The sequence below is a fragment of the Panicum virgatum genome, chromosome 2N (assembly GCF_016808335.1).
Source record: "Panicum virgatum strain AP13 chromosome 2N, P.virgatum_v5, whole genome shotgun sequence".
Classification (NCBI taxonomy): domain Eukaryota; kingdom Viridiplantae; phylum Streptophyta; class Magnoliopsida; order Poales; family Poaceae; genus Panicum; species Panicum virgatum.
In genome coordinates, this window is record NC_053146.1 from 53,213,874 (window position 1) to 53,239,804 (window position 25,931).

The following is a 25,931-nucleotide window of genomic DNA, read 5'->3' on the forward strand; positions in this document are numbered from 1 at the left end:
CGCCACACCTGGGTCTGCGTACAGGTGCACATTTTTTAATGGAACATGTCTCGTGCACTTTGTGTGTCCTGAATACAGATATTATATATGGTTGTCTCTTATATTTACGTATTACATACACGGTATATGTGTGTTCTCGTAAGATCAAATGTCTATCTCGTAGGACCATATCCGCATATATCTATCCTCTAGAGATATAGTAGCATGTTATCTATCCCGTACGGATTTGTATATGCACGTACCTATCTCGCATTCTCGCATGGCTCCGTATCAATATCTGTTTGTCTCATTAATTGCATATATCCATTAATCCATGTCATATATGACTCGTTCATGTGGAATTTATTTAGTGCGACTCGTGTTTGCATAATCTATACCTAAGACTGACTCCAACGGCAAAATAGCAAATTGGAGAGGCAAATGGGAATTGCCTTCCGTAAATAGTGGTTGAAACAAGGTATTTGTTTAGTCTCTCCAACCGTTGGAGAGGCAAATGCATTCGACGCTTCCGTCGCCTTGCCGCTGAGCTCCGCCAACGTTCGACCTACGTGTCGCCGGCCCCGCGCTCCGCTCGCCCTGTCGGCCATCCGCCCCCTCCCCTCCTCTTCCGGCGAGGGAAGGGTCCAGGGCAGAGATAGCGAGCACTCGGCGTCCGGGGCACCATGGGTGGTTGCTACTCCGCCATCGCGGCCACCAAGCGATGCTTTGCCGCGGAGGGCGTGGCGCCGCCGCCATCATCCCCGTCACCAGCCGCGACGGCCCGTGCTGCTCCCCGGACAACGACGCCAAGGAGAGGAAGAAGAAGGGCAGGAAGCACGCCCCCATCCTGGGCGACGCCGGCGCCGTCGACCCGGACTTCGTGCGACGGTACCGGATCGGCGCGGAGCTAGGCCGCGGCGAGTTCGGCGTCACGCGGCGGTGCGAGGACGCCGCCACGGGGGAGGCGCTGGCGTGCAAGACGATCCGGCGGAAGCGCCTGTTGCTGCGTCGCGCCGGGCCCGACGCGGACGACGTGCGGCGGGAGGTGGAGATCACGCGCCGTATGTCGGAGCTTGGTGAGGGCCGGGTGGTGCGGCTGCGCGAGGCGTGCGAGGATGACGACGGCGTGCACCTCATCATGGAGCTCTGCGAGGGCGGCGAGCTCTTCGACCGCATCTTCGAGTGGGAGCACTACTCCGAGCGCGCCGCCGCCAAGCCTCCCTCGCCGGAAGCTCCCCGGCCACCCCCGCCACCCCTTCCTCGCCGGAAGCTCCCCGGCCACCCCACGCCACCCCTCCCTCGCCGGAACGCCGCCGCCGCCAACCGCCGCAGCTCCGGTCGACTGCTGCCGCTCCAGCCCTGCTCCTCCACCTCCTCCACTGCCGCTCCGCCCCACCGCTGAGCTCACGGCCGCAGCAGGGGAGGGCCGCGCAGGCCCGCCCGCGGCGGTGCTCTGGCCGCCATGCCACGCCGGCCCGCGCCGCGCCACGCCTCCGCCTCCAGCCCGCGCCGCGCCTCCGCCTCCCTCCTCCCCCGGTCGGCTGGATGCGTTTGAGGAGAGAGGCGATGCAATTATGCTTCGCCTCTCTCCTCGAAGGCAGATTGCATCACTGGTTTGCCTCCTCTGTTGGAACTCCTCCCTCGCGTGCACAGTGGCGTTTGGCGAGGCAAAATTGCTTATGCATCATCTGTTGAAGTCAGTCTAAGACTAACATTTGTCATGGACCATTGTTTATAGGGAAGTCGAGGTCTTTGATGTTCTCATTAGTCCTTGTTGATGTTGGGCCCGGGACTAATGAAGCATTTTGTTCCAGGTTTAACGTCTAGCTAGGTGGTTGGGTGCAGGAACATTTAGCCTCGATTGGAGACACCAACCGGGCGGGAAAGTCCCTCAATTGTCCTGATTGCTAACACTAACATGTACTAAATGGTTTTTCACGAATTAATTTAAAACGATAGTATGACAATTAGAGTTACAAGTGTTGTGTAGGTGAGGTGTGGTAACAAAACTATGCACGAGGCAAGAGGTCACATGTTCGAGTTTTAGGTGCGAAGTGGTGTGGGAACCGGGAATAAAACGGGTTAGTCCCGGGTGTGGGAAACGGGAAAAAAAGGGTCGGGAACTGGATCTACTAGCCGATCCTGTACTAGTCGGATGCATGCCCATGTATTTTTATCTGTGTTGTTTAATGGGTGGGGACAGAGAAGAAACAGGTGATACATAACCCCATTGCATTGGAATATATAATTTTCTCACCAAATAAAGAGGGTTTGCCTCGCATGGTTGGATCATAGATCTATGCAGTGGTGAATTGGATTGATATACTTATGATCGCTGATGAGTCATTGTTGGACGATAATATTTCGAATCATCTATGTTCTCCTTATTGCAACTTATGGCTACAATAGGCTACATGCATATATCTATCGGCTATCTGTTATTTGGATGTGATGCACACAGCTGTTTGATACTTTTCTAGAACGCTGAAAATAAGATAATATTTTGGTATATCATTTAGGGGTGTCAATTAGTTATTCTTAGATGCACCTCCTACCATTTTTAGTTTAAAATTTTGTACTACTTCTCCAAATCAGATCTCATTTTGAAAAATTAGTACAAAAACTTTAAACTAAAGGGGTTGGAGGTGTAAGGGTCATCAATTTGCACCCCTATATCTTGTATAGAGTCCATACATTATTCATTCATAAGACTCTAAATTGGTTAATCAGCATACACGTTGTACGGTTCATACAACCCTGAGTTATGATTGTTGGTTATTTACACCACTTTAGTGCGTGTTAATAGAGACTGATGATAGATTATGCATTCTATGATATTCAAATTTGTGTGTGGTACTCACGATTCCTGTATTTTTGCTTTATTATGCCAACGGACATAGGAGTAGCAGTTTTTCTCAACCATTAATTTTGTAATTGCCATCGAAACATATATCTCTGTTGGACTGTGGCACGTTATGGAACAAGGCTCAATGTGGCAACCCTATTGGGAGAGGAAGATGAACGATACGAGCATGAACAACGTGAGAGGAAGATAGACCAAGATTTTTTTTAGAAAGACATCAAAAAGTGTCTCATATCTGATTCATATTAAGAAAAATAATTAGTAGTACAATATAAGGATAACTTAACACAAGACGACATACAGAAAATAAAATTATATCGAAGAGATCTCTGGTCGTCTTCTCCATCTGATTGTTCGTCGTCCACCGGAGCTTGAAGAATACACTGAAGCGACAGTAAGGGAAAGAGACACATGCAAACGCCATCACCACACAAGACTTTGAAGACCACAAAAATCACTCGCTGCTTGCAATGAGATCTAGCAACCGCACAAAGAACATCAGCTGGGAGAAACACCCCAAACAACACAGGTTTGCAATCCCTGACCACCAAAACAGAGGGTTGAAGAAACCAGATCTTGTACAGAATAGATCGAAAGAAGGGGTCGAAGTCCCCACAACAAAGAACAGCCAACCACATCTTCTGATTGACACACCAACAACAAAAACCTGGAGAGAATCTTCGGATCTGGCAAAACTAACTCTTACTTGACCACCCATGGACTTGGTTGCACTATATACACGCGCCCAATCTTTCCAACACGATCCCGCCCCACCTGAGAGCCCAAACTTCTTCAGTACGGAACACATAAATGTCTGATCGTTTAGTACGAGTAGACCATGCGTGAGCACAAAACACAGCAGCTAGTCTTTTTTTTTTTGAAAAACACAGCAGCTAGTCAACGTTGTGAAATCTCATAACAAATGGAGCGACGTTTGCACCACCAATACACTTTGCATAGCATCTTGCTGCATGTCAACTCACGGATTCTAATACAGCAGTAAGCAAATTTGGGTAAATTGTAACAGAACATGTGTTAGCATAAAAGAACTAAGGCCTTTTCATAAAAGAACTAAGGCCTTTTTACAGACAAACGCAATGGCAGCAACACCTTCAAAGAGTATGTCAAATGTGTTCTAGCAACAAAGCATAACTAGGTCATGGTCATGGATGTCTCCTCTAGGATATATATGCCTTCAAAGAAGCTGGCAAACGATCGACTACTCTGTCCATTAGCCACTTGATTTTGACAGAAGCAATTGACACCAAGCTGTCAATTTCTTCCTCGCATTGTTCGTAGACAATGAAGACGATGAACAAGGATGCCAGTACTGCATGCAGGAGAAGAAAGTTGGACGATAAATTTGTCCTACGGCAGTAAATGTACAGTTGAGCACAACTTAGTAAGTGGCAAAATATAATCTCTTACCAAGACCCAACAGCACTCTGAATTGAAAGTTCAACAATAGCTTTGCACTGTACAAAAATGCAAATACCTGCAACACAGAAGAAACTATGGGTTAATCATTTATAAAACACTTTTTTTGTCACAACTGTACCATTGTTACACCAACAGCTACATTTTCCCTGGCATTTATGGATCCGTTATTGATTTGCAGTGAATTTCTTCAATAAAGCCTATCCTTTGGTCGCGGAAACCTGTCACTATTTTGTGCATCCTTCTAAACACCACTAGACAAGAAGGATTATCTAAAAAGGATGAGTTATTAACTGACTGAGATGGAATAGATGATAGCTTCTAACAATAACCAGACTGAGTAGCTTACAAACATTAACCAAACATGAGGAAAGAAACAGTGTATTTTAGATACATGAAGGCAGTTTACCCCAGATATATCACTTAACATGACTGCACATACATCTCTTTAGACAAAAAAAAGTGCAGAAATATCAGTAATGCAAAAAAGTTTGCATATATTAAAATGTGTTAAACAACTGAACCTATCGCATAACTGTCAGAAACATAAAACACGGTTTATGAATATGCTTGACCTAGACCACTTATAGCAAACACCGGAGTAGATCAAATTCAAATGCCAAATGTGGGTTCAAGGAGCCCAAACTTATTAGGTAGCACCTAATGTAAAATGACACATCAAATTGGGTATTCTAATGCCATAAAGCATCCAGGGGACAATTCTCAATAAAGCTGAACACCAACCTTTAAAAGGGTACTCCAGTCTTCGCCTTCTGCTAGAACCCTCAGTTTATGAATGCTCCCATTCCATGCATAAGCCAGGCACATAAGTGAATTCCTCAATGCTGAGTGTGATAATTCAAAATGATCAGAGGTAACCTTCTCAAATGTAAAACCAAAGCTGCAATGCAATAGGAGCTCAACTTCAGTACTCAACCATAATACACTGCAGAATTCTTGTGAGTGAAGTAGGAAACACCCACATCAGATTAGTCTACTCAAAAGATAGCTGAACAACCAAAATACGTACACTTGTGAAGGCAGCACACCATGGATGAAAAGAGCAAGGGATGTCACTAGAAGAAATTTGGCAGCCGACGAGACAAAAGTTCTGTCTGAAAGCAGGAACCAGTAGAAAAGCACGAACAATACTGTCACAAATGAAAAGGTTCTCTTTTCATCCCTCCAAAGAAGAATATCAGCAGCTGTATTAGAAAAGTTACATGTCAACAGGGAAAGAAGATATATACTCCCTCCGTCCCAAAATAAATGCACATCTCGCACTTCGAGGAGTCAAACACTTTAAAGTTTGACCAAATATATATTAAAACAATATTAACAATTATAATACTAAACAAATATCATTAAATTAATCACATCATATATTTTCATGACAAACTTATTTAGAGACACAAATGTTAATATTATTTTTTATATATACAGTCAAACTTAAAATTTGTTGACTTTTCGAAATACGAGATGAGCATTTATTTTGGGACGGAGGGAGTATATCACTATGTAACGAACAGTGAAAAGAATTCTACACAACTGCATACAAAAATTGTTTCCAAGGCTCTTGTTCATTCAGTTTGGTGGAAAGCAGAAAAATATGAGATATATTTTTTTGTCTAAAGAAGAGGGATTGTGTCACCTGTTCCACTTCCTAGCAGTTTATCTGCCTTCGATGGTCCACAGGAGCGTTGCTTCCTTGAGAAGCCCAAATTGTCTGATAATTCTGAAAATGACCCCACAGTTCTCATAATTCCATCCTGATACATGTTAAACATTAGAATGTATTAGCTATCAACATCTGCATTGCAAGAAACAAAAGGTCTTTGTAGAGGTCTCATGTCCCTTTTATGAGAAATATATGCAGCAATACAGATGGGGAGTACCACAAATGATCAAAGGGAACGTATGTAATTGCAATACAGCAAGGAAAAGAAACAAGCTCACCTCCAACGATACAATTGGGTAGTACCCAAGTAATTTTCTAGCTTTTGAAGTGTTAAAAAATCTTGTGCGTGACAAGAAGTATATTGTATCTGGATGCAGAAGAGGAGTTGAAAACATTTGAAAACCAAGCCTGTGATGAATCATATTGGAGAACAGGGATACAAACAATAACATCTTGGCAGGAAGATTAATCCTGGGCCTAAATGGATGAGAAACCATAGCACATGTTAACTTCACGACTTGACTTCAAAGAGTAGAGAGGGGCCAAGAGGGAGGAAGAAATACCTCTGAAAACCCATAGCTTCCATTATGCAGTTCATAAATTCCCATGTTTCCATAGGTTCATCATTGGTGACAAAAAAAGGCTGTAAAAGTTCGGTGCACAGAATTAGTTGTAAAAGTAATATTGTGGAAACATGGATCTTTATCTGTAAAAATGTACCTTCCCAGCAACAGAAACTGCATTTGAACACAAGGCTTGCTCCGCACAAATATTGGCATGGGCCACATTTTCCACATAGGTAAAGTCAGACATGTTACCGCCACCACCTATTACAAACTGAAAGGAACTGCATAAGAAAGCTAGTATTTCATAGATCAATGAGGCTTGCGGAAAGTTTGCAGTTCATATTTTTATAATAGCAAATCCCAGATTGGAGTTGTGGAAACGGCAAATATGCAATTTTCTCTCCAGAAGATGCAGTGGAAGCAACTGCATCAGCTAAAAGGATCCTACTAATTGAAAGAAAATAGAAATCCACATTGCATATCCCACACATAAACCAAGACTGCTCTAGGTCCATTACAATCGCGAAAGATTACAGCTACCAATATCATCTGCATAAGTGACCCCATTTACTAAGAGATGTTAGCCAGAGCCAACTGGGAGAGTAATGTTAAGTCTAGCAGATCCATTAATTCAAATGGCAACCAAGAATTCATGATCTCGAATCACTACTGATCAACAAAACGGAGAAATTCTAGAAGAATTACCAGTTTACCACCAACCAGTACAAACTCTGTACATGCTTTCTAGCATACTCTTGTAACCGCAGAAATGCAATATGAATGGTAAAAACAGCAGAAATGCAATATGAATGGTAACATAATTCTTGATCACATATTGGGATGGAAAATTTATAGGTTTCTACAGCAAAGCTCTATGTATATTCAACAAATTACCAATTATAGCACATAAAACTCCATGCTATAAATAACACCTACTGCATCCATGTAGTTTAGCTCCACTCAGTTCACTAACCATGCTAACACGCAAGACAGAATCTTAATCGATTTCAATTATATGTAGTTCTCCCACAACGAAATAGAGGTGCCAAAATCTGAATTGTGGTGGCAGGTAGTACTGTAGAACATAAACCAGTAGTTTCAGTTTGGAATACCTTGCCCAAGGGAGACCTTGCATATCCAGCAACAAACCTCACCAGGCTCGAATCGCCAGGCCCGAACAGATTGCTTGGGCGCAACACGCACGTCTGCACCCCGTCCACCCCGTCCGCACTCAGCACCATCATCTCCACCTGCGCCCTCAGCTCGCTCACCGCGTTCCCAAACTGCGCCCACAAGCAAAAAATCATGCACCGATCACTCCACGACACCTCCTCCAAAACCAAGGATCCCAAAATCGATCGGATCACGCCGAGGAAATGCAATGTCGCGAGTCAGCACACCTTGTCAGGGTAGGACAGGGAGTCCTCGTCGGCATTGACCACATCCCGGGCGCCGGCGGCCACCACGTCGGCCGAGCCGGTGTACACCACCCTCCCCACGCCGGCCGCGCGGCAGGCCGCGAGGAGCCGCCTCGTGCCCTCGGCTGCGAGGCGGTGGAGGGAGAGGAAGGACCCGTCGCTCCCAGGGACGGCTGCCGTCGTCGCGTCCACATGGAAGACGGCCGCAGCGCCGGCGATCGCGGAGGCGAGACGCGCGGGGTCGGAGAGGTCGACGGCGTGGTGGCGGACGAGGGGGGAAGCCAGCGGTGGGGGAGGGAAAGGGGAAGGGTCGAGGACGGCGACGGCCGACCAGCGGTCCGAGGCGGCGAGCGCGGCGGCGAGGTGGCGGCCGAGGAGGGTGGAGCGGCCGAAGGTAACGGCGCAGGCGGGCTTGCCTGGGGTCGGGCCGGCCTTGGCGGTCGCCATCGCGGGTGGGGTGGGAGTGGGAGCGTGGGACGGAGGTGGGGGACAAAGCGAAATGGGGAGGGGGCACAAGGGGTTTTCGTTCGTGTCTTTTCCAGCTGATTTTCTTTTTCCTGAAATTAAGGGTGTGTTTCGATAAAAAAAACTTTACACTAAAAACGTTATATCAAATATTTAGACACATAAAGTATTAAATAAAATTTATTTATAAAATATTTTGTATGGATGGGTTGTAAATCGGAAGATGAATTTAATGAACCTACTTAATTCATGATTTGCAATAATTAAGTAGGCTCATTAGATTTGTCTCGCGATTTAGAAATCATTCGTGCAAAAAAATTTATAAATAGATTTTATTTAACACTTCTAAATAACAAGATTCTCTTTCAATTTTTTTTACCGAAACATCTAAACACCGCCTATAATTTTGTTTGCCACGTATAGATACAGCAGTTAGATTTGCCACTGTGAAAAACTAGAGCATCAGGGCATACAGCCTGGAGTACATCAGGGCGTCAGGCATTCAGGTTCGATCCCGTCTAGAGCCTGGTCCTGTGCCCCGTGCTCAACTGAACAGTTCCTAGAACAAATATTTCTTTCGACAACCAAAGAGGTAAGTTTTCTTTGATCCAAATGCTAATGGATAAAAGTACTAAATTTTAGCACTAGCTCATCCAAACAAATGTGCTGATGTGGTTGGCTAAAGTTTAGCCAAGATTTGAAAACTTTAGCATGTGTATAAATGCTAAAATTCTATGCACTGTGCTCAACCGAACAGCTCATGGAATCAAGCTTTCTTTCTACAGCCAAAGGGTAAAGTTCTGGTTGGATCTAAGTGCTAAGGCCAGTTTCAGTGGGAGTTTCATTGGCACAGTTACCTAAACTAGGAACTAGGTAACCGTGCCAGATGAATTTCATTGTGATGAAACTCTCCTCACATCCCATGAAACTCTATCCTTCTCTTTCCTTGCCATGTCAGCAAAATTGATAATATTTAATGCTATGAAACCCTCCATAAAACTCCCACTGAGACTGGCCTAATGGAAAAAAGTGCTAATCTTTAGCACTAGCTCATCCAAACGAGAGTGTTAATGTGGTTGGCTAAAGTCTAGCCAAGATTTAAAAAACTTTAGCACGTGCATAAATACTAATAAATACTAATGTATGTTAAAGTTTATCACTCAACACATCCAAACATGCCCTAATCTGCCCCATGCTTTCAGTGAAAACAATAGCTAAACTGATGCAACTTTTGGCTGGTTCGGGGATGAACTGTCAATTTAGACAATTTGGTCGTCGGCGAAAAGCTTTCATACTACGGGCCAAGAGTTAAGCGTGACATAAACACCTAAAAGCTGTTCAGATTGCCAGGATCACGACACTTCGTGTTATGCTTCCTCTTTCGGCAACGCATCACATCGAGAATGGTTGATGATTGATCACAACTTTTTATCAAATGTGACGTAAACTCCAAGCTTGCATTCACACCATCAAGCAAAGGACTCATTGCATGTACCTTCCGTATAAAACAGCCAAGAAGTTCAGTACCAAGCATTGCAATGGGAACTCGGATTCACGTGGCTTCAAAGATTCAATGGATTCATGCAATGTCACATCATCAGTACATTCAGCGAGTAATCACCATTGCCAAACAGACCATCAAGACAATACAAACACAGCAAAGTTAATAATGTATTGAACTGCAAAAACTGAAATTAACTATCGAACAGCTAACTCACATTTTTTTTTACAACGTAGATGATAGCAGAACATGTTTATTTGCAGTAGACAAAAAAAAATCACTGGCTGCTATAGACAAGCACTGCCCAAGCTACATACATTCGACACAATTTTGCCGAAGCATTTCAAAATCTAAGCCCAAACTTATATACCTTTCTTTCCTACATTTCTTGTGTTTCAGGTGTTTCTTTGTCCGAACTTTAACAAGATAATTGGTCATGTCACAAGAGTTTCCTTTTGTTAGTCAGAAGTTATCTTTTGCTCGACGGACAACTTCAAGCACACGATCTTCATCGAAATGATCTGGAATGGACAGAGTTCTCTTAATTTCTGGATTGGAGGTCCGCAGGAAAGGATTGCATTGCTTCTCTCTCCCAATTGTTGTTGGCACCTGGTAAACATGAAACTTGGATTAAAGTCAGGGAAAAGGTGGAAATATGGTCCACCATCCACTTATGCATCATTCAGTAATCCCATCGATGTAATATTGTACGCATCATGCTTTCAGAAATGTGCACAAGAAAGATGGAATCAAGGACTTATTAAGTAATCAAAGCAATAAATGTATAATATTTATGTTTAAGAAGCATTAGCTTATCAAACGAAGACTGTGAATAAGCCATATTACCGTGGGTATATTCTTATTGCGCAACTCAGCTACATTTGCAGCATATTCCTGTAATTCTTTATTTCCTGGTTCTACACTCAGGGCAAATTTTGAATTACTCTGCAGAGAGGAACATTATGGATTAAATGGCGGGGGAGTGCAGTAATTTCTTGACCTGAAATGAAAAAGTACTGACCAAAGTATATTCATGCCCACAGTATACTTTCGTCTCATCAGGCAGAGCTATAATTTTCTGAAGTGAGGAATACATCTGCAGTAAGATAAGGATAAAATGGTCACACAAATCTACGCAAAAGGAAAATGCGTTGAGCCATTGATGATCAACAAAACTACAAATAGTTCACCTTATAAATTCATATTAAATGATTGAAGTCCGACATCTCAGAAGTCCTTTTTTTAACATTTCAGGTTCATATAATGTATTTTACTTGCTCATTGTTTACAGGTATGCGTATTGGTCCCAATTACAACAGAACTAGCTTGTTACAAAGTCCAGTGGGAAACATGAACCACACATCCCAGAATTTTAAGTATCTTACAACAATATACATGAATATGGAAGCATTTGCAAGCCAGTAAAAACAAACCTGCTGTGGAGTCCCTTCAAAAAGCTTTCCACATGATAGACTGAACAAAGTGTCACCTGTAAATATGGCTCCAGAACCAGCAAAATAATAGCACACATGACCTGATAGAAATACATGAATAGTCAGCTGGGTGAAAGAAATCGCATTAGTAACTTCTTTTGCCAAAAAAAAAGATAAGATGTATATTCTATGTTTGCTTTTTCCTAAGAAATAAAACAAGGCTCGACTTACATATTTTAACAGCTTCCATGAACTGAACCACATTGTTCTCCTAATGTTAATGCAAATATATCTCCCATCTAATATGAAACCACTCATGTTTCATTTTTTGTTTTTCATATTTTATTAGTTTTCCCCCTTTTTGTTGGTGGCTTATATGAGTTTCTCCTTTAGCTTACCCCAAATTGCTTGGGACTAAAAGGCTTTGTTGTTGATGATGTAATGAGAAGCTGTGTACATTGCAGTAGTTGCACTTGAAACATTCAAATTGAACAAAAGAGTAAACATAGATGAGTTAGAAGAAATTTCTAATTAAAGACCTGATGTATGCCCAGGAGTTTCCAGTACAAGAACTTGATGACCAGCAAACATCCATGTGTCACCCTCCTTAAGACCGATGTCAATGCCAGGAATTCTATCCCGGTCCTTTTCAGAACCAATAACCTAATTAAAAAATGTTTATGATTGTTAGAAGATGAAAGCAGATGACATATCTATCAACACTTCATATTATGTATTTGACTACTTGAGGGACAACCATTATTATCTGCTGGATTTAAAACTTCAGCTACCTTGTAAATTATTAATCAGCTTGAATTTTACAGATACATTACTGATAAGTATAATGGATGGCAATATAAAAAAGTTCATTGTATGCTCATCCTTGAGTGTAGACTTATAGAATTTAGTTCAGCTCATAACAATACATTTTGATTGTGTCATGCACTGTCTCAGAGTTGCTAAACAATGGAAGAACTGAAAGACCCCAAATATTATACCTTTGCACCATATTTTGCCTTCAGTTCCAAGTTCCCACCAGTATGGTCATAGTGATGATGGGTATTCAGTATATAGGTCAAGTTCTGATTTCTCTTTTCCAATGCATTTATAATAGGCATAGCCTCAGAAGGGTCCACCACTCCAACTGTTCCAGTATCAACGTCGTGCAGGATATATGCATAGTTATCTCGAAGGCATGGTACCTGCACAGAAACAATAATAGTTGCTGATGAATATATAGTGACGCTCAGTAATATGATTGAATTACAAGAAATCTTCAGGTAGCAGGAAGAGTACTATGTAAAGAGAAACAAGCTTGTGCTAAAAACTGATAACTAAAGTCTTTTGGAAAATGAATTGTTTCTCGTTCTTTTATAGTTTCCCTATTTGTGACAATGCCTGCAGTTTCTTTATGTTTCCATTTTATGAAGGGTGCCAGTCTGTGTGGAAGAAGCTATTACCAAATGATTTGCACATTATGTGGCCCACCAATGTATGCTTGACAATGTCAGTCATAAAGATACAGTCTAAGGTGCCTAGTCCATATCATCGTGGTTAGGTAGAGGATAAATGAAAAGCCAAGCATGAGTGAAGGAATAAATGATGGAATGGAAAGGAATAAGAGAGACCTCTGTTCATGAATAAGAGCTCTTTTCAGATAAAAATGGCATTATGACATTGTGTTTCTTCCTACAAAGCAATGACATCCAATCCTAAGAAAAAACATAAAAACTAGTTTCAAAAGTCATCGAAATGACTGTTTTGACTGCAGATTTCTCTCCTGCAGAGCACTCCTATTTCAATACAGCGACGAGGCAGTTACATTGATAAGTGTTATGCAAACATCAGCGACGTTAAGTCTGAAATAAAAAGCTCGGTTCCTGGGTATGCATAGGAGCACTTACAAGCTCAATTTGAAGGGATGATGAGACGCTGGTCATGTTGCAGAGGAACCTCCCTGCGCCAAACACACGCCCTACTCCGTGCAGCGTCCTCAGCGGCATGACCAACAGGGAGCCGATTCCGTACAGCAGGGGCTTCCCGAGCCATTGCTTCCGCACGCTGGGCAGCAAGGACGGCTGCCCCCTCATCTGCAAAATCAACAGAACCAGACCAAAATTTCTCTCACAACTAAGAACTCGCGGAGAACTACAGACGCAGCGATGTTACGGCGGCTAAACACTAATCCCGCTTCATAGCGCGCAAATTCACACAAAAATTAGCTAGAGCCATCGCCTCAGAGGGGACAACTACAGAAACGATAAACGACTGGGCGCATTCGCGATTACGCGGGAAGCCAGGTGCCGGCGTGCGAAACAGCCGAGTTCCGTTGGCTGGAACCGAGGCAGTTGCAGTCCGCGGCAACGCGCGCCCACGGAAATCCTGACCCCAGATCCGAACCCCCGCCGAGGACCCCCGCGGAAAAGGAAGATGGGTAGAGAGAGAGAGGGGCGACCGTGGGGGCGGCGGAGGAGGAGGAGCAGCGCGGAAGGGAGGAGGCCACGATCGAGCACGCCTTCGACAGCATCCTCATCCCCGCTCCCTCCCTTCCCGTGCTCGCGGGGCGCTGCGCCGCTGCCGGCTCCCGAGGAGACGAGGCGATGCGTAGCGTGGGGAGCGAGGAGAGAGACACGGGAGAGGGGCGGGTTGGGACCAGGGTTAACCGAACCGTCGGTAACCGGTCCGGTTTGACCGGTTACCGGTCAAACCGGTCCGGACCGGTACCGGTTCGGTCCGGTATGAAACCGGTCCAAATTCAAAATTTAAATTTGAATTCAAAAAAATGAAAAATTCCCAAAAAATTCCTAAAAATACTTCAAGGTGCAATGAATCTAATGGTGTCAAATTTTCTCCAAAATTCGTTCATTTAGTATGGTTTTCGGAATTTATAAGTTAAATAAAAAAAGAAAAAGAAAAAAAAACCGCGGCCCATTAAGGCCCATCGCGCGGCAGAGGTTATTTAACGTCGCGTGTCCCTCAGCCGAAGCCTCACCAGCGCCTCCCTCACCCGCTCCCCCCTCACTGACCCCTGTCCGCCGCCAGAAGTCGCCGCCCGCCGCTCGAGGCCGGTTAGCCGCTCTCAGATCCCGGCTAACCGGTCTCCCTCACCGGTAAGCCGGACCGGTAGTAGATCTACCGGTCCCGTCCGGTTTTCCGCCCGGGGAGGCCGGTTTACCGGTATGGGGAGGCGGTAAACCGCCGATTAGCGTCGGTAAGCCGCGGTCAGGTTTGTTTTTTTTTCCCTAGGATTTAGGTGTATTTAGATGTTTTGTTTTAGGATTTAGGTGTATGACTTAGGTATATTTAGAATTTAGGGAAGATTTATTTATATTACATGATTTTTTGCACTATGTAGTAGGTTTTAGCTAGATTTAATTTAGGTGTATTAGATGATTTTTGACACTATAACTTAGGTAGGAGTAAGAATATTAGATGATATATTTTTGTTGTGCATGTATGCAGATAGACAATGGCAAGCAGAGATGTTGTGTGGGAACACGGTGAAAATCTTTATCCCGGATGGCGATGTAACTATTGTCGTACGCAGAAAGGAGGAGGTGGTGCGACTAGATTGAAACAACATTTGGCTGGGCGCGGGGCAGAGGTGATCCATTGCAGGAATGTGCCACCTGATGTGCGGGACTTCTTTCAGCGTGAGTTGGATAGGGCAAAGAAGGCAACTGCTGACCGGGCCCGAGAGAGGTTGAGACGGGAGAAGGCTGCAGCAGAGGGAAACTATCCCGGTGATGAAGAAGATGAGGAGGCTCAGGTGCAGCGTGCCATGGATCTATCGAGAGCGGAAGCAGAGTTCCGACGGGGGGTGGAACAGAGAGGAGGTGCATATGAGCGTGGAGGGGGTAGTGGTTCGACGAGGGGGAATGTTATGCAGAGAATGTTTCGAAAGTCCACTTCGCAGAGGGAGAGTCCTGTGGTGGAGGACTATAACTTGGCAGCTGGTGGGAGAAGAGGAATGACACAAACAAGGATTGATACAGGCTCCTGGACGCAGAAGGGTAAGAACGCAAAGGAAGCTATTGGTAAAGCTTGGTCAAAGTTTTTCCATATTGCAGGAGTACCTGGAAGACAGGCTGACAGTCCATACTTTATCAGCGCGGTTAGGGAGACACAGAAGTGGGGTAAGTTTTCTTTCATTGCAATGATACCTATAAACTTACATTTTTGTATCTTATGATTTTCATATGGTTGCAGGTGAAGGTATCGCATCACCCACTGGACGGGATATTGATGGCAAGTACCTTGATCAGAATGAGCAAGACTTGAAGACGAGGTACGTAAAGTTTCAGAAAGACTGGCCCTTATTTGGCATCACGTTAATGTGTGATTCATGGACTGGTCCGACGAGGATGAGTGTCATCAACTTTTTGATATATTGCAATGGGGTCATGTGGTTCCATAAGTCTATTGATGCGACTGGAAGAATTCAAAATGCTGCATATTTGTTCAAGGTAGTCCCTCAACCTGTTCCATTCACATTGTGTATGTTTTGTCATGTTACTAAAAAATCCGTCTTCCATTGCAGGAGATTCGAAAGGTGGTGGAAGAGATTGGACCGGAGAATGTCGTGCACGTAGTCACCGACAACGGCTCGAATTACAAAAAAGCATGCAATGAACTACTAAGTGATGTGTATGACCACATAGCTTGGACACCTTGTCTAGCACACACCGTCAATTTGATGTTGAAGGATATAGCTCGAAGGCCTGAACATGGTGTTATCATCAAGCAGTGCAAGCGAATTTCAAATTGGTTACACAATCATGGTCAGTTGAATACAATGATGAGGAACGCAATCGGTGGTGAGTTGGTCAAGTGGAATGCCACTCGATTTGGAACCAACTACATGTTCCTAGAGAGCATCTATCGGAAACGTGATCGTTTCATGCAGTGGATGGCATCTACTGAGTTCCAACACAGCAAATGGGCGAATACCGAAGATGGTAGATTTACTCATGCAAGTTTTTCAAGTATGGAGTGGTGGGATGCATTGAAATATATCATCGACACAGTTCAACCAATATACAAGTTCCTCCGCTTCGCTGATCAGGACAAGAAGCCGAACATGTGCGAAGTCGTGATGGCCTACCAGACTATGAAACAGGAGCTGAAGTCTTTCTTTGGAACAAATGTTTCCACACTGAAAGAGTATGTTGAGGTGGTGGACGAGAGGTTGGATGATGTGTTCATAGGCACGTATGTGGGTCCAGGTAAGCACACATCAGTCGTCTATTTTTAAACTCTATTGAAATAATGCTTATTTGAAGTGATTTATATTTTGCAGCTGCTGTCCTAAATCCGAGGTATGCCTATACGATGGAACCAACTCAACAAATGTTTCGTGGACTTAAGGATACATTTCAGCGCATGACGGATCTCCAGAGCGCCGTCCAGGCATTGCAGGAGCTTGACGTGTTTCGGCAGAAAATTGGCGAGTATAGCAGTGATATGGCAATGCGGATGGCGATGGACCCAAAGACATCCCCATGTAAGAGTTGTTCCGTATAAAATTGTTATTTTCTCTCTTCGAAAATATTGCTTACATACTCGGTTGCACATGCAGCGTCCTGGTGGATGATGTTCGGATCAAGTACTCCAAAACTGCAGTACCTTGCCATGAGGCTTGTTTCACAATGTTGTTCATCCAGTGGATGCGAGCCACCGACGAGATGGGTGTACGAATGGGAAGACCCCCATTTTTACACTATGTTAGTTCAGGAATGGCAGACAACATCGGCGTGGACGGGCCAAACTTGGCAACACTACAAGGCTGAGCTGCTTAGAGTGCGAGGTATCGCTTTGATGTCCACCGCCGAATACCAAACCGCATCTCAAATGGGGGTCTTCCCATTCCTACGTTGAACTTTTCATTTCATGTGTATAAGTGTATGACTCCGTATTTGTATGCACCCTATTACTATTGTATTTGTATGCATAATTATAACTCATTGCTTTGGTAGGGTCATTTACATTAAAATGTGCATAGCTCATGTCGAAATTTCCTTTTATTTCACACCGGGAATTAATTTTTCAAGCGGCGAAAAAATACTCTAAACAACCGGTATACCGGCCAAACCGGCCGGTATACCGGTGTAACCGGTCGGTATACCGAAGTGAGTCGCAACACAAAACCGGCCGGTATACCGGCCAAACCGGCCGGTATACCGGTATACCCGGCCGGTATACCGGTCGGAACCGCCACCACGGTAAAATTTGAATTCAAATTCGCATTTGACCGGTTCCGACCGGTAACCGGCCTAACCGGACCGGTAAACCGGTACCGGAGCCCGGCGGTTAGGCCGGTCCGGTCGGGAAATTGAACCCTGGTTGGGACGGCACGGCGAGGGGGGGACTATGGGAAAGGAGGCAGAGGGGGTTGGCCGGCTGTGATGGCGCTGGCTCGCCCGCGCCGGGCCCACACGGGCACCCGTGCCCTCTTCGATCCCGACGGTCCGTTGGCTCATCGACGGCGGCCGACGGGGCGCGAAGCGGTGCGTGGCGTGGGGGCCGACGTCAGGCGCCCGTGATCGTTCCTCGGTTGTGACAGTTGGACGGAGCCGCGTGTTCTTCAAGGGCGCCCCGTGCACGGCCGGCGCGTGCCGCAAATTTTTTAGACGGGGAATTGTGTGCGCCTGGTGGCGAGTGTCTGCCGCCTCGCGCTCGCAACCAAGCCAAGGATTTTCCACACGAATTTGCGGCGATTCGCTTCGAATTTTTTATGCGCAAAGCTCTGGTGGACTCGGCCTTTTTCCCATACAGTACACACAGAAACGAAAAATTACAAATGCCCTGCCACGGTGACTACCGTTATAGTACAGGTGTGAAGCTTGACCTCGTTTGTTGGCCTTCAATTATCAACGGGACCGCAGAGTTAAGTGAGCATGTTCCGTGCGAAGTGGCTGGCACTTGGCGTGCACAGATCAGCACGTGACAGAACTAAGAGATTTTCCTCGGTTACTCCGAAGGTCAAAGAGGTTTATTTATTTTTCCGAAAGGTGAATTAAGTGGAGGGCGAATCACGAACGGTCCATATTCTTCTGGCAAAGAATCACTTTCCAGCCTCGAAAGATCAGAAGAAACCCATCCAATCGAGTGATATAATTAATTCAGAGTCAACCAGTCGACATCAGTGATAAATACAAGTCAATTTTTCACCACCTTTTTCTTTTCTCTGTAAACCCCTTGAGGAAAGAAGAAACGGGAACTAGAGAAAATCGCAAAAGCCCAGAAAAAAACAAAAGGAAGCCTACATTAGCTAGCCAGGCCCATTTTTTGGCCCAATCAAATTTCACACTGCTAACGGGCCCAGTAAGGGCCTCCCACCCCATGCCTCAGCCCTTCTTCCCGTTCGCCGGCGCGGTCGGCCCGCCGCCGCCGCCGAGCATTGCGGCGGCGGAGTCGACGTTCGTGAGGAGATACTCGTAGATCTTCTTCCTTAGCCGCTCGATCGTCTCCTCGGGAACGGCGCAACCGCCGTTCGCGGCGACGGGGGCGGTGCTTGCGGCTGCCGCCTCGCCGTCCGCGTCGGGCTGCGGCGGAGGAGCCTCGCTGCGCTTCCCGATCTCGCCGAGCCAGTCATTGACGCGCTTCAGCTGCGGGAGCATCCTGGCCGCGCGCTCGCGGTCCCATGGCGCGGCCGCCGCCACGTCCGCGTCCAGGAACCGCTCCACGAAGCCGAGGAACCAACCCCTCGACTCCTCCCCGAGCCGCCGCACCAGCTCGCCCCTCTCTTCCGCGCCTCCTCCCCTCTCCCACTCCGGCGGCGCGGGCGTCGTCGTCAGCGCCGCTGCGGCCGCCGTAGCGCCAGGGCCCGTCCTTGCCTTCCCCTTCGCTGGGGACATCCGTGACTTAGGCGACGGCGACGATTTCGTCGGCGTGGCCGCGGCCGCGGCCGCGGCCGCAGCCTGCTTCGATGACTCGTCGACGACCACCACGGCCAGCGGCGAGGAGACCGCGGCGGGGACCGGTTTGAGGTTGTACAGGCCGAAGGCGGACAGGTCAGTGGCGAGAGCGGCGCTCACCCATGATGTTGCTCGTCTCCGGCGCTCGGCCGCGACTGCCGCGGCCTCCTCGTCGGTGGTGGAGACCACCGTTCCGGCGTCACTGGCCGCCGAACGGTCCGGCGAGGCCGCAGAGGTAATGGTAGGCTTCGTGAGGGTGTCGGTGATCACTGTTGCCCGCGAAAGAGCGGCGTGGAGGGTGAGAAACTGCTCCACCGCCGGCTGAGGGTGCTGTTCCTCCGCCGTGGAGCTCACCTCGGCGTACGAGCTGCTCGAGCCAACACAAGGCAGACAAGGTCAGTAACTAAACCAAAACTACAATGGCTGTGTTTAGTTCCAAAATTTCTCTCTCCAAACTTCACTATTCACCTATCACATCAACTCTTTTACCTCATGCATGGAGCATTAAATATATGTAAATAAAAAATAATTGCATAGTTTTAATGTATACGACGAAACGAATCTTTTGAGCCTAGTTAGATCATGATAGGACAACAAATACCACAAACAAACGAAAAGTACTATAGTGTGCTACAGTGTCCGATGTGACATTTTTTACCACCATTTTACAGATCTAAACACGGGCAATAAAAAAGATACAGCTAAAAATGGCAGAGTGCTAGAGCTCTTGCTGTAAACTTCCCGACACGAGTTCAGCATCAAGTTGAAATCTAGACATTTTACAGTGAATTCAACACCAGCAATCACATGATTAACGCGAGAATATACTGGAGCTAGCAATTTAAACAAGGTGCTTTTAGTAGAAGACAACAGCACGGAGCTCCTCCAAGTACAGCAGGAGAAACTTCCTGTTTGTTCAGTGCAACATCTGTAAGCATTGGTATACAGTGCAATAGCATAGTTCACGGAGACAGTTCAATAACATGTCGATCCATGTCCTGGACCATGTAGAAGCCAACAAGCAAATCAAACACGCAGCATATGCCAGGGCCAGGACTGTATGCAAACCTGTATACAAGATCTTTTTTTTCGTTCTCTGATGTTGTACCTTCTGCAAGCTTGTACTTTCTAGCAAGCCCAGATTGGGGCTTCACAAATGTTAACAGATGCCAGTAACTTAGAATCCCAAACTCTAGGTTATCTTATGTGAGTTTAGTTAATCTTCATCTGTAAAAACATTCACAGCTAACACCTACCCTCGGATCAGAAAAGGAAGATGGGAAGGAGGGACCACATCAGCATGGGTCTCAAGCTCCAAAAGGGAGCAACCGAGCTGGTTGATGGCATTATTGCAACATGCTGGACAGCTTGAACTGAGGCATTTGGACCATGAGACCAACAGGCTATTCATGATCTTGCCTCAGTGAGGTGCAAGCAGAAACCAACCATGTGACCATGAACAGCAGGCTTTGCTAAAAGCACACAGTCGATACCACCTGTCCTGGCGCCGGATCACCTGTCCTGTATCTAGCATGTTCGTCAGCACGGGAACAGGCAATCAAGGCTGTCTACGGCCAGATGCATGTGAACCCTTGAAGGCTTCGTAAGACTTTTCCCTCGATATGCATAGTTGACTCATTCCTATGAAAGGATTTCCAGAATACTGGAATAGCAGAAGATGCAGCATTTGAACTACAAAGATGTAGCTGGAGAGCAAGAAATTCAGTAAAAGATTGATTCAAACCAAGAAATTTTCTGGTTTGAATTAACTGGAGGCACAGTACGCTAACACCACTAGGTGCCATATCTTTGCATAATTGGATAGAAGCTATCAAAATATGCCAGATTTCCCAATCAAATCACAAGATTCTCTACTATTATATTTTAATAGACAGATCATCAACCATGTAATGCCATCTAAGTGTCAAAACATGCCTCTATAATAAGCTAGGAATGTTGTGCCCAAATTAAGTACAGAATAAAATTGCAGTTTGAAAAGAATGCAAGCATTAGGGATAAAGGAACGGATTGAATAGCAGTCAGGGGGAATATATCAAATGGTATGTCGCAGTCTACCAATAAAAAAATGTACCTAGAACTAGTTAGAAAACATATAAACTTGTCATGATGTCAGGGCTTGTGTCCAGAAGAAAAAAGTACCTCAAACATCTGAGCAAGCTCTCCGCAGCTGAAGCTTCTTGCATGGCTTCAACAGCAGCCATTTGTGCTGATTCCCTGTACCTCAGAAGCTCCTGTCACATACGACATGGTACTCCAATTTAAAATTAAAACGCCCAGCAATGCTTGATCTTTCAAAATATTGTGCAAGGAAAAGTTTAAAACCAAACCAATTGTGTCAATGAACTTTTGCCATACCTTTCCTAGTTTGGCAAGAGATGGAGGGAGTGATGTCCACGAAGTGCTTGCATCTGTTAGCTTTTTGCTGATGGGAGGAATCTTGACTAAATTTGTAACATTTGAGTTGCCCAAAACCCCAGAAGTTCTCTTTACAATAGGAGTATGCTTCTTAACTGTTTTGTCGGCATCGTCTGAAGGAGCACTTGTGGCGCTCTTCCTAGCAGCTTTCTGAATCACACTGTCATCTTTATGTGACACTTTCTCATCCAAGGGTGATTTTCGTCTAGGAGTCTGCATATTAAAAATGTACATATTATCTTTTTTAACATTTTGAGGAAAATAAGTGGTTCATGCAAATGGGGGGAAAAGAACGATGTCACATTTCCTTGCTACGCATGATGTTATAGATGAGACACTAATAAACAGATATGATGAGATACAGGTTTTCTATTATTTATTGCCACTGGAAATTCTAAAAGTTGAACCAGCCTCAAGAGAAAGAAGTGGATATCACTGATCCTTAGCACATACTTAAGTTAAATGCATAGGGTGCAGTTATGTATATAACCGAGGGAGAGTCAATATATTACATACCACAGGGATCTTGATATCAGACTTCCTGTCAGGTTTCACTGTCTTTGATTCTGAATTGCCTTTTCCTTTAATATCCACGTTTCCTTCCCAGCTTCTTCTTAAGGCCTTTGGCCCTGATCCAATACTCAACACAGAGCTACTGATTGGATTACTGGCAGAGGACTTCCTCCCGGCAGTAGTAACCTTCAAAACAGAAGCTGCCTTTTCTAACAAGGAAAGCCTAGAAGATGATGCTTTTTCAGATCCTTTTACTTTATTTCTCTGTTTCAGGTCATTAGAGAATCTATCGAATGATGCAGGTAGAGAATAAACACTGGTTGGAGATGAAGGTGTTGACCTAGTAATAGTTGGTTTCACCTTTGATTTAACTGATTCCTTCTTACCACCAATCCCATTCAATGCTTGTTTTGACAGTGAAGAGTTTGATTTGGTGAGCATCGGCTTCTTATTTTCTGCCCCAGTAGGCTTGCGTGAAGCATTTATTTTCTCCAATTTGCTCGTTTCCTTTTCTAGAGACAAGCTGCTGGCATCCTTCAATCCATTTGTTGGTTGCATCTTCTTGCTGCCAAGAAAATTCGAGGAGCTGGTTATCACAAGATCCTCGGGTGTGCCAACACAAGCATGGCGACCAGGAACTGGCCGGACTCCTCTAAGGATGGGAACTGGAGTGGCTGCCTCTAGGCGGTCCACATGGATGAACTGGCCCAGCTGAATCTTGTCACTCAAGATGAGATCATGCTGCTCCTCTGGAAGGGAAACATAGGTCGCATGGGATGAATCCGACACCTTGAGGTAGAACCCTTGGTTGGTAAAAAGATCGCTCCCGGCGAGTGCTGGAACAATGCTGACAACCTGGAGGAGCGAGGACCGATGTTCGCCGGCAACTTTAACATCAGTGTTCATATGCTGCAGGAGCTTCACAAGGACGCCAGGTACCAATGAAGCCATTGTCGTAGCTCCTTAAGCGCATTACTCTGCACAATCCCACAAAGGAATTATCAAAATAAAGGCGTGGAAAATTGGAACTAAATCTGGCAGGCAGTCTGGCTATTCCTAACGAAAGCGAAACCCAACACCCCTAAATGAAATAAAGGTTGCAACTTTTTCGTGGGTGTAATGTGCAGAAACCTGGCTCACACGGCACTGAGGATTGCATTTACTCATACCAAGAATCACAGGGCAATGCATGTACGGGATGGAATCTTAAGAATGCACAGCGGCAGAAAATAATTTCAAAAATGGTACCAAGAAGAAAATCGATCAAGAAATGCACGGCGGCGAACATTAGTTTCAGAAAGCATACTAGGAAGGAAGTTGAGCAGACCAATCCAATGGAAAAGACCGAAGTTCCCAGACGCGCGCATAGGTGAAATGCAAGAAACGACGCTGCTAGAAATGCAAGTTGTGGAAGGAGTACGTCTGGACTCTGGGTAATATGTGTCTTTGCTTGTAAGGAATTGAATTGAATTGGGTCCGAACCGAAACATACTCAACAAACACCAAGAGATACTACTTAACAATCATGGCATCAAATTCAATGCGGGCGGCGGTGGTCCTGTCGTTTCCAAGCCAGCTTTTCTCACGACAAGAAAATCTTGAAAAAAAGAGAGAGCAATGAGAAAGTGGAAGAAGAACACCACCAACCAAATCTTGCGCAACGTACTACCACTGCTGGTTGCCCTATCAATTCCGGCAACCTTAAACAACCACCAAATTCGAAGCAAAGCGATTAGCAGGGGGGTAACAAGGAGCAGACACCTCGCAATCAACCGTCCGGCTCAGTTGAGCCGCCAACCAAACCAGCCCCCATGGCTGTCCTGACAAAATCTTTCTCCTGCTCGGAGGAAGCGGCAAGCAGACGCTTGAGTGAAAACGCAAAGGCAAAGGCAAAGCGAAATCCTCCCCAGGAATTCAGTCCCTGGCGTGGCAAGCGCTCGAACAGGAAAGGCAAGGGAGAAATCTCGGAACAGCACTGATTAGCAACACGAGGAAAGCACTGATCAGCAACACGAGGAATCGGAGGAAGCGAACGGACCAGGCGCCTGGAGGTCTCTTCCCCTCCGGCTCGCTGTGGGCGCACGGAAGGAGGAGAGGCTGGGGGAACCCGTGCCACTGGCGGGGCTCCTCCCGCCGGCACCACTCGCCGCCCCGGGGGACACTCGGCGAGCAGCTCCGGCCTGCCGCTTCGCTGACTAACGGCGACGCGACCCCGGAACGCGCAGCGCAGCAGCACTTGTGGCCTTGCAGGAGCTGGAGCGACGCCGCAGGGCGGGGTCAGAGGAGGGAGGGAAGGGGCGCGGCTGCCCCCGCGTCACATCCGAGAGAACAACAAGTCAAGGATTCTCCTCCCGCTCCGGACCTCAGGTCTCCAGACTCCACTCCCTCCCTCCTTTTGGCTTGCTCCGGCCCTGGACCGCCGCGTTGGCCGCGCCCGCTCGAGAGAACGGGAACCCGAGCGAGACGAATCTCTCACTTTCTTTTTTTTTTTGAAAAGAAGGAATCTCTCCCTTTCTCTCTCTTTGGGATGGATGGAGCGGTGGAGTGGACTGGAGAGATTGCAGAGAGAGAGAGAGAGAGGCGAGGAGGGAGTGGGGGGGCCAGCTAGCAGTAGTAACCGTAGCGAGCTGAGAGCTGACACACGCAAGCAAGCCGGCCAGCGGGCGCGTCGTCTACCGTGGTTGCGCGCGGAACAGCGGGGCAGTCACCCGTCGTGGGCGGCCTGGCCTGCCTTGCGTGGTGTGCAGTGCTGGGGAGAGGGCGAGAGGCGGCAGTAGTGGGTGACGACTGACGACGGGGGCGGGGTGGGTGGGCGGTGGCAACTGTTGCGGTGAGCCGTTGCTTTCCTCGGGCGGGCAGGGCTCGCCTCCATTCTTTATCCACCTTTGTTATCCGCTCGAGAAAGAGATGAGCAAAAGAGAGAGAGGGAGCCTTCACAACCAACTCCCAAGCGTGTTGCGTTACGAGCGTGAAGGGGAATCAGAGCAGTGCCGGGAGGCATTAGCGGTGGCCGGCGCTGCCACCGGCCGGTCGGAATGATTAGCGGCGGTAATGTAACGATGAGGAGGGGAGCGGAGCCGGGCAGTGATTGGCACCCCGTAACCACCGCGTAATGCCGCGCCGGCCGGTGGATTACACGTAGTGATCAGTCGGTACGGCTACGCTGGTGGTAGTCGTCGACACGCGACAGTATTCTACTACTCCAATCTGCCGTCATCGTGCGCTGGAGCCGGCCCGGCCTGCCATTTTTCTTTCTTTACCAACCGCTGCTGCTAGTGCTAGGTCGTGCCGCAACGGTTGAGCCATGTGCCTCCAGGCGCCAGCCTCCGGGGGCGTGCGTAAGCTTGCTCCCGGGCAGCCAAGTGGCAGCGCGTGCGTAGCTCTCGTACGTCGCCTGGTCCATCGCCAGCCACTTGTTCTCTTCCCGTTCCCGCTACCGGTGCGGGTGGGGAGCTAGGGGAGAGCGCGGAGACATTCCCTTTGAAAAGGTTTTACAAATTAATTTTATTTAATAATTCATGCATAAAAGATTCTCCTCTAAAATGAAATAGCACAACGTGAATGAGACCATACACGTCGTGCTACTGTGGCAGCAGTAGCCCTGGCTGGCGCTGGTACAAAGGCGTGAGGACGAGGCTACAAGCTCGACGGTGGCGCCGGTCAACAGGTCATGTTGGACTGGAGTGAGAGTTCTGTGGCTCCGAACTGCTAACGGCCAGTGACAAG

At 46.5% G+C, this 25,931-nt stretch overlaps 3 protein-coding genes across 4 annotated transcripts; all 3 read right to left on the minus strand.

Moving 5' to 3' along the window:
• Positions 1-3,758: 3,758 nt before the first annotated feature.
• On the minus strand, positions 3,759-8,424 carry LOC120661244 (3beta-hydroxysteroid-dehydrogenase/decarboxylase-like). The gene is made up of 10 exons (XM_039940008.1): positions 7,924-8,424; positions 7,636-7,806; positions 6,678-6,794; positions 6,521-6,600; positions 6,236-6,434; positions 5,931-6,048; positions 5,310-5,484; positions 5,024-5,180; positions 4,271-4,337; positions 3,759-4,172 (listed from the first exon to the last, which is right to left on the minus strand). The coding sequence occupies exons 1-10, from the start codon at positions 8,386-8,388 to the stop codon at positions 4,021-4,023; spliced, it is 1,701 nt and encodes a 566-aa protein (XP_039795942.1). The 5' UTR covers positions 8,389-8,424; the 3' UTR covers positions 3,759-4,020.
• Positions 8,425-9,963: 1,539 nt separating this feature from the next.
• LOC120661245 (probable hydroxyacylglutathione hydrolase 2, chloroplastic) lies at positions 9,964-13,987 on the minus strand. The gene is made up of 8 exons (XM_039940009.1): positions 13,796-13,987; positions 13,245-13,430; positions 12,339-12,542; positions 11,880-12,003; positions 11,341-11,441; positions 10,929-11,003; positions 10,754-10,852; positions 9,964-10,516 (listed from the first exon to the last, which is right to left on the minus strand). Exons 1-8 carry the CDS (start codon positions 13,871-13,873, stop codon positions 10,370-10,372), a joined length of 1,014 nt encoding a protein of 337 aa, XP_039795943.1. The 5' UTR covers positions 13,874-13,987; the 3' UTR covers positions 9,964-10,369.
• Positions 13,988-18,424: 4,437 nt separating this feature from the next.
• Positions 18,425-24,784, minus strand: LOC120661246 (flocculation protein FLO11-like). Of its 2 annotated transcripts, none has more exons than XM_039940012.1 (5): positions 23,512-23,683; positions 22,209-23,182; positions 21,633-21,905; positions 21,417-21,508; positions 18,425-19,623 (listed from the first exon to the last, which is right to left on the minus strand). In XM_039940012.1, the coding sequence occupies exons 2-5, from the start codon at positions 23,154-23,156 to the stop codon at positions 18,687-18,689; spliced, it is 2,250 nt and encodes a 749-aa protein (XP_039795946.1). In that variant the 5' UTR covers positions 23,157-23,182; positions 23,512-23,683; the 3' UTR covers positions 18,425-18,686. The 2 variants fall into 2 exon arrangements, with proteins under 2 accessions (XP_039795946.1, XP_039795944.1); XM_039940010.1 differs by lacking the exon at positions 23,512-23,683 and adding an exon at positions 24,244-24,784 and having other exon boundaries at positions 18,428-19,623.
• Positions 24,785-25,931: the final 1,147 nt, after the last annotated feature.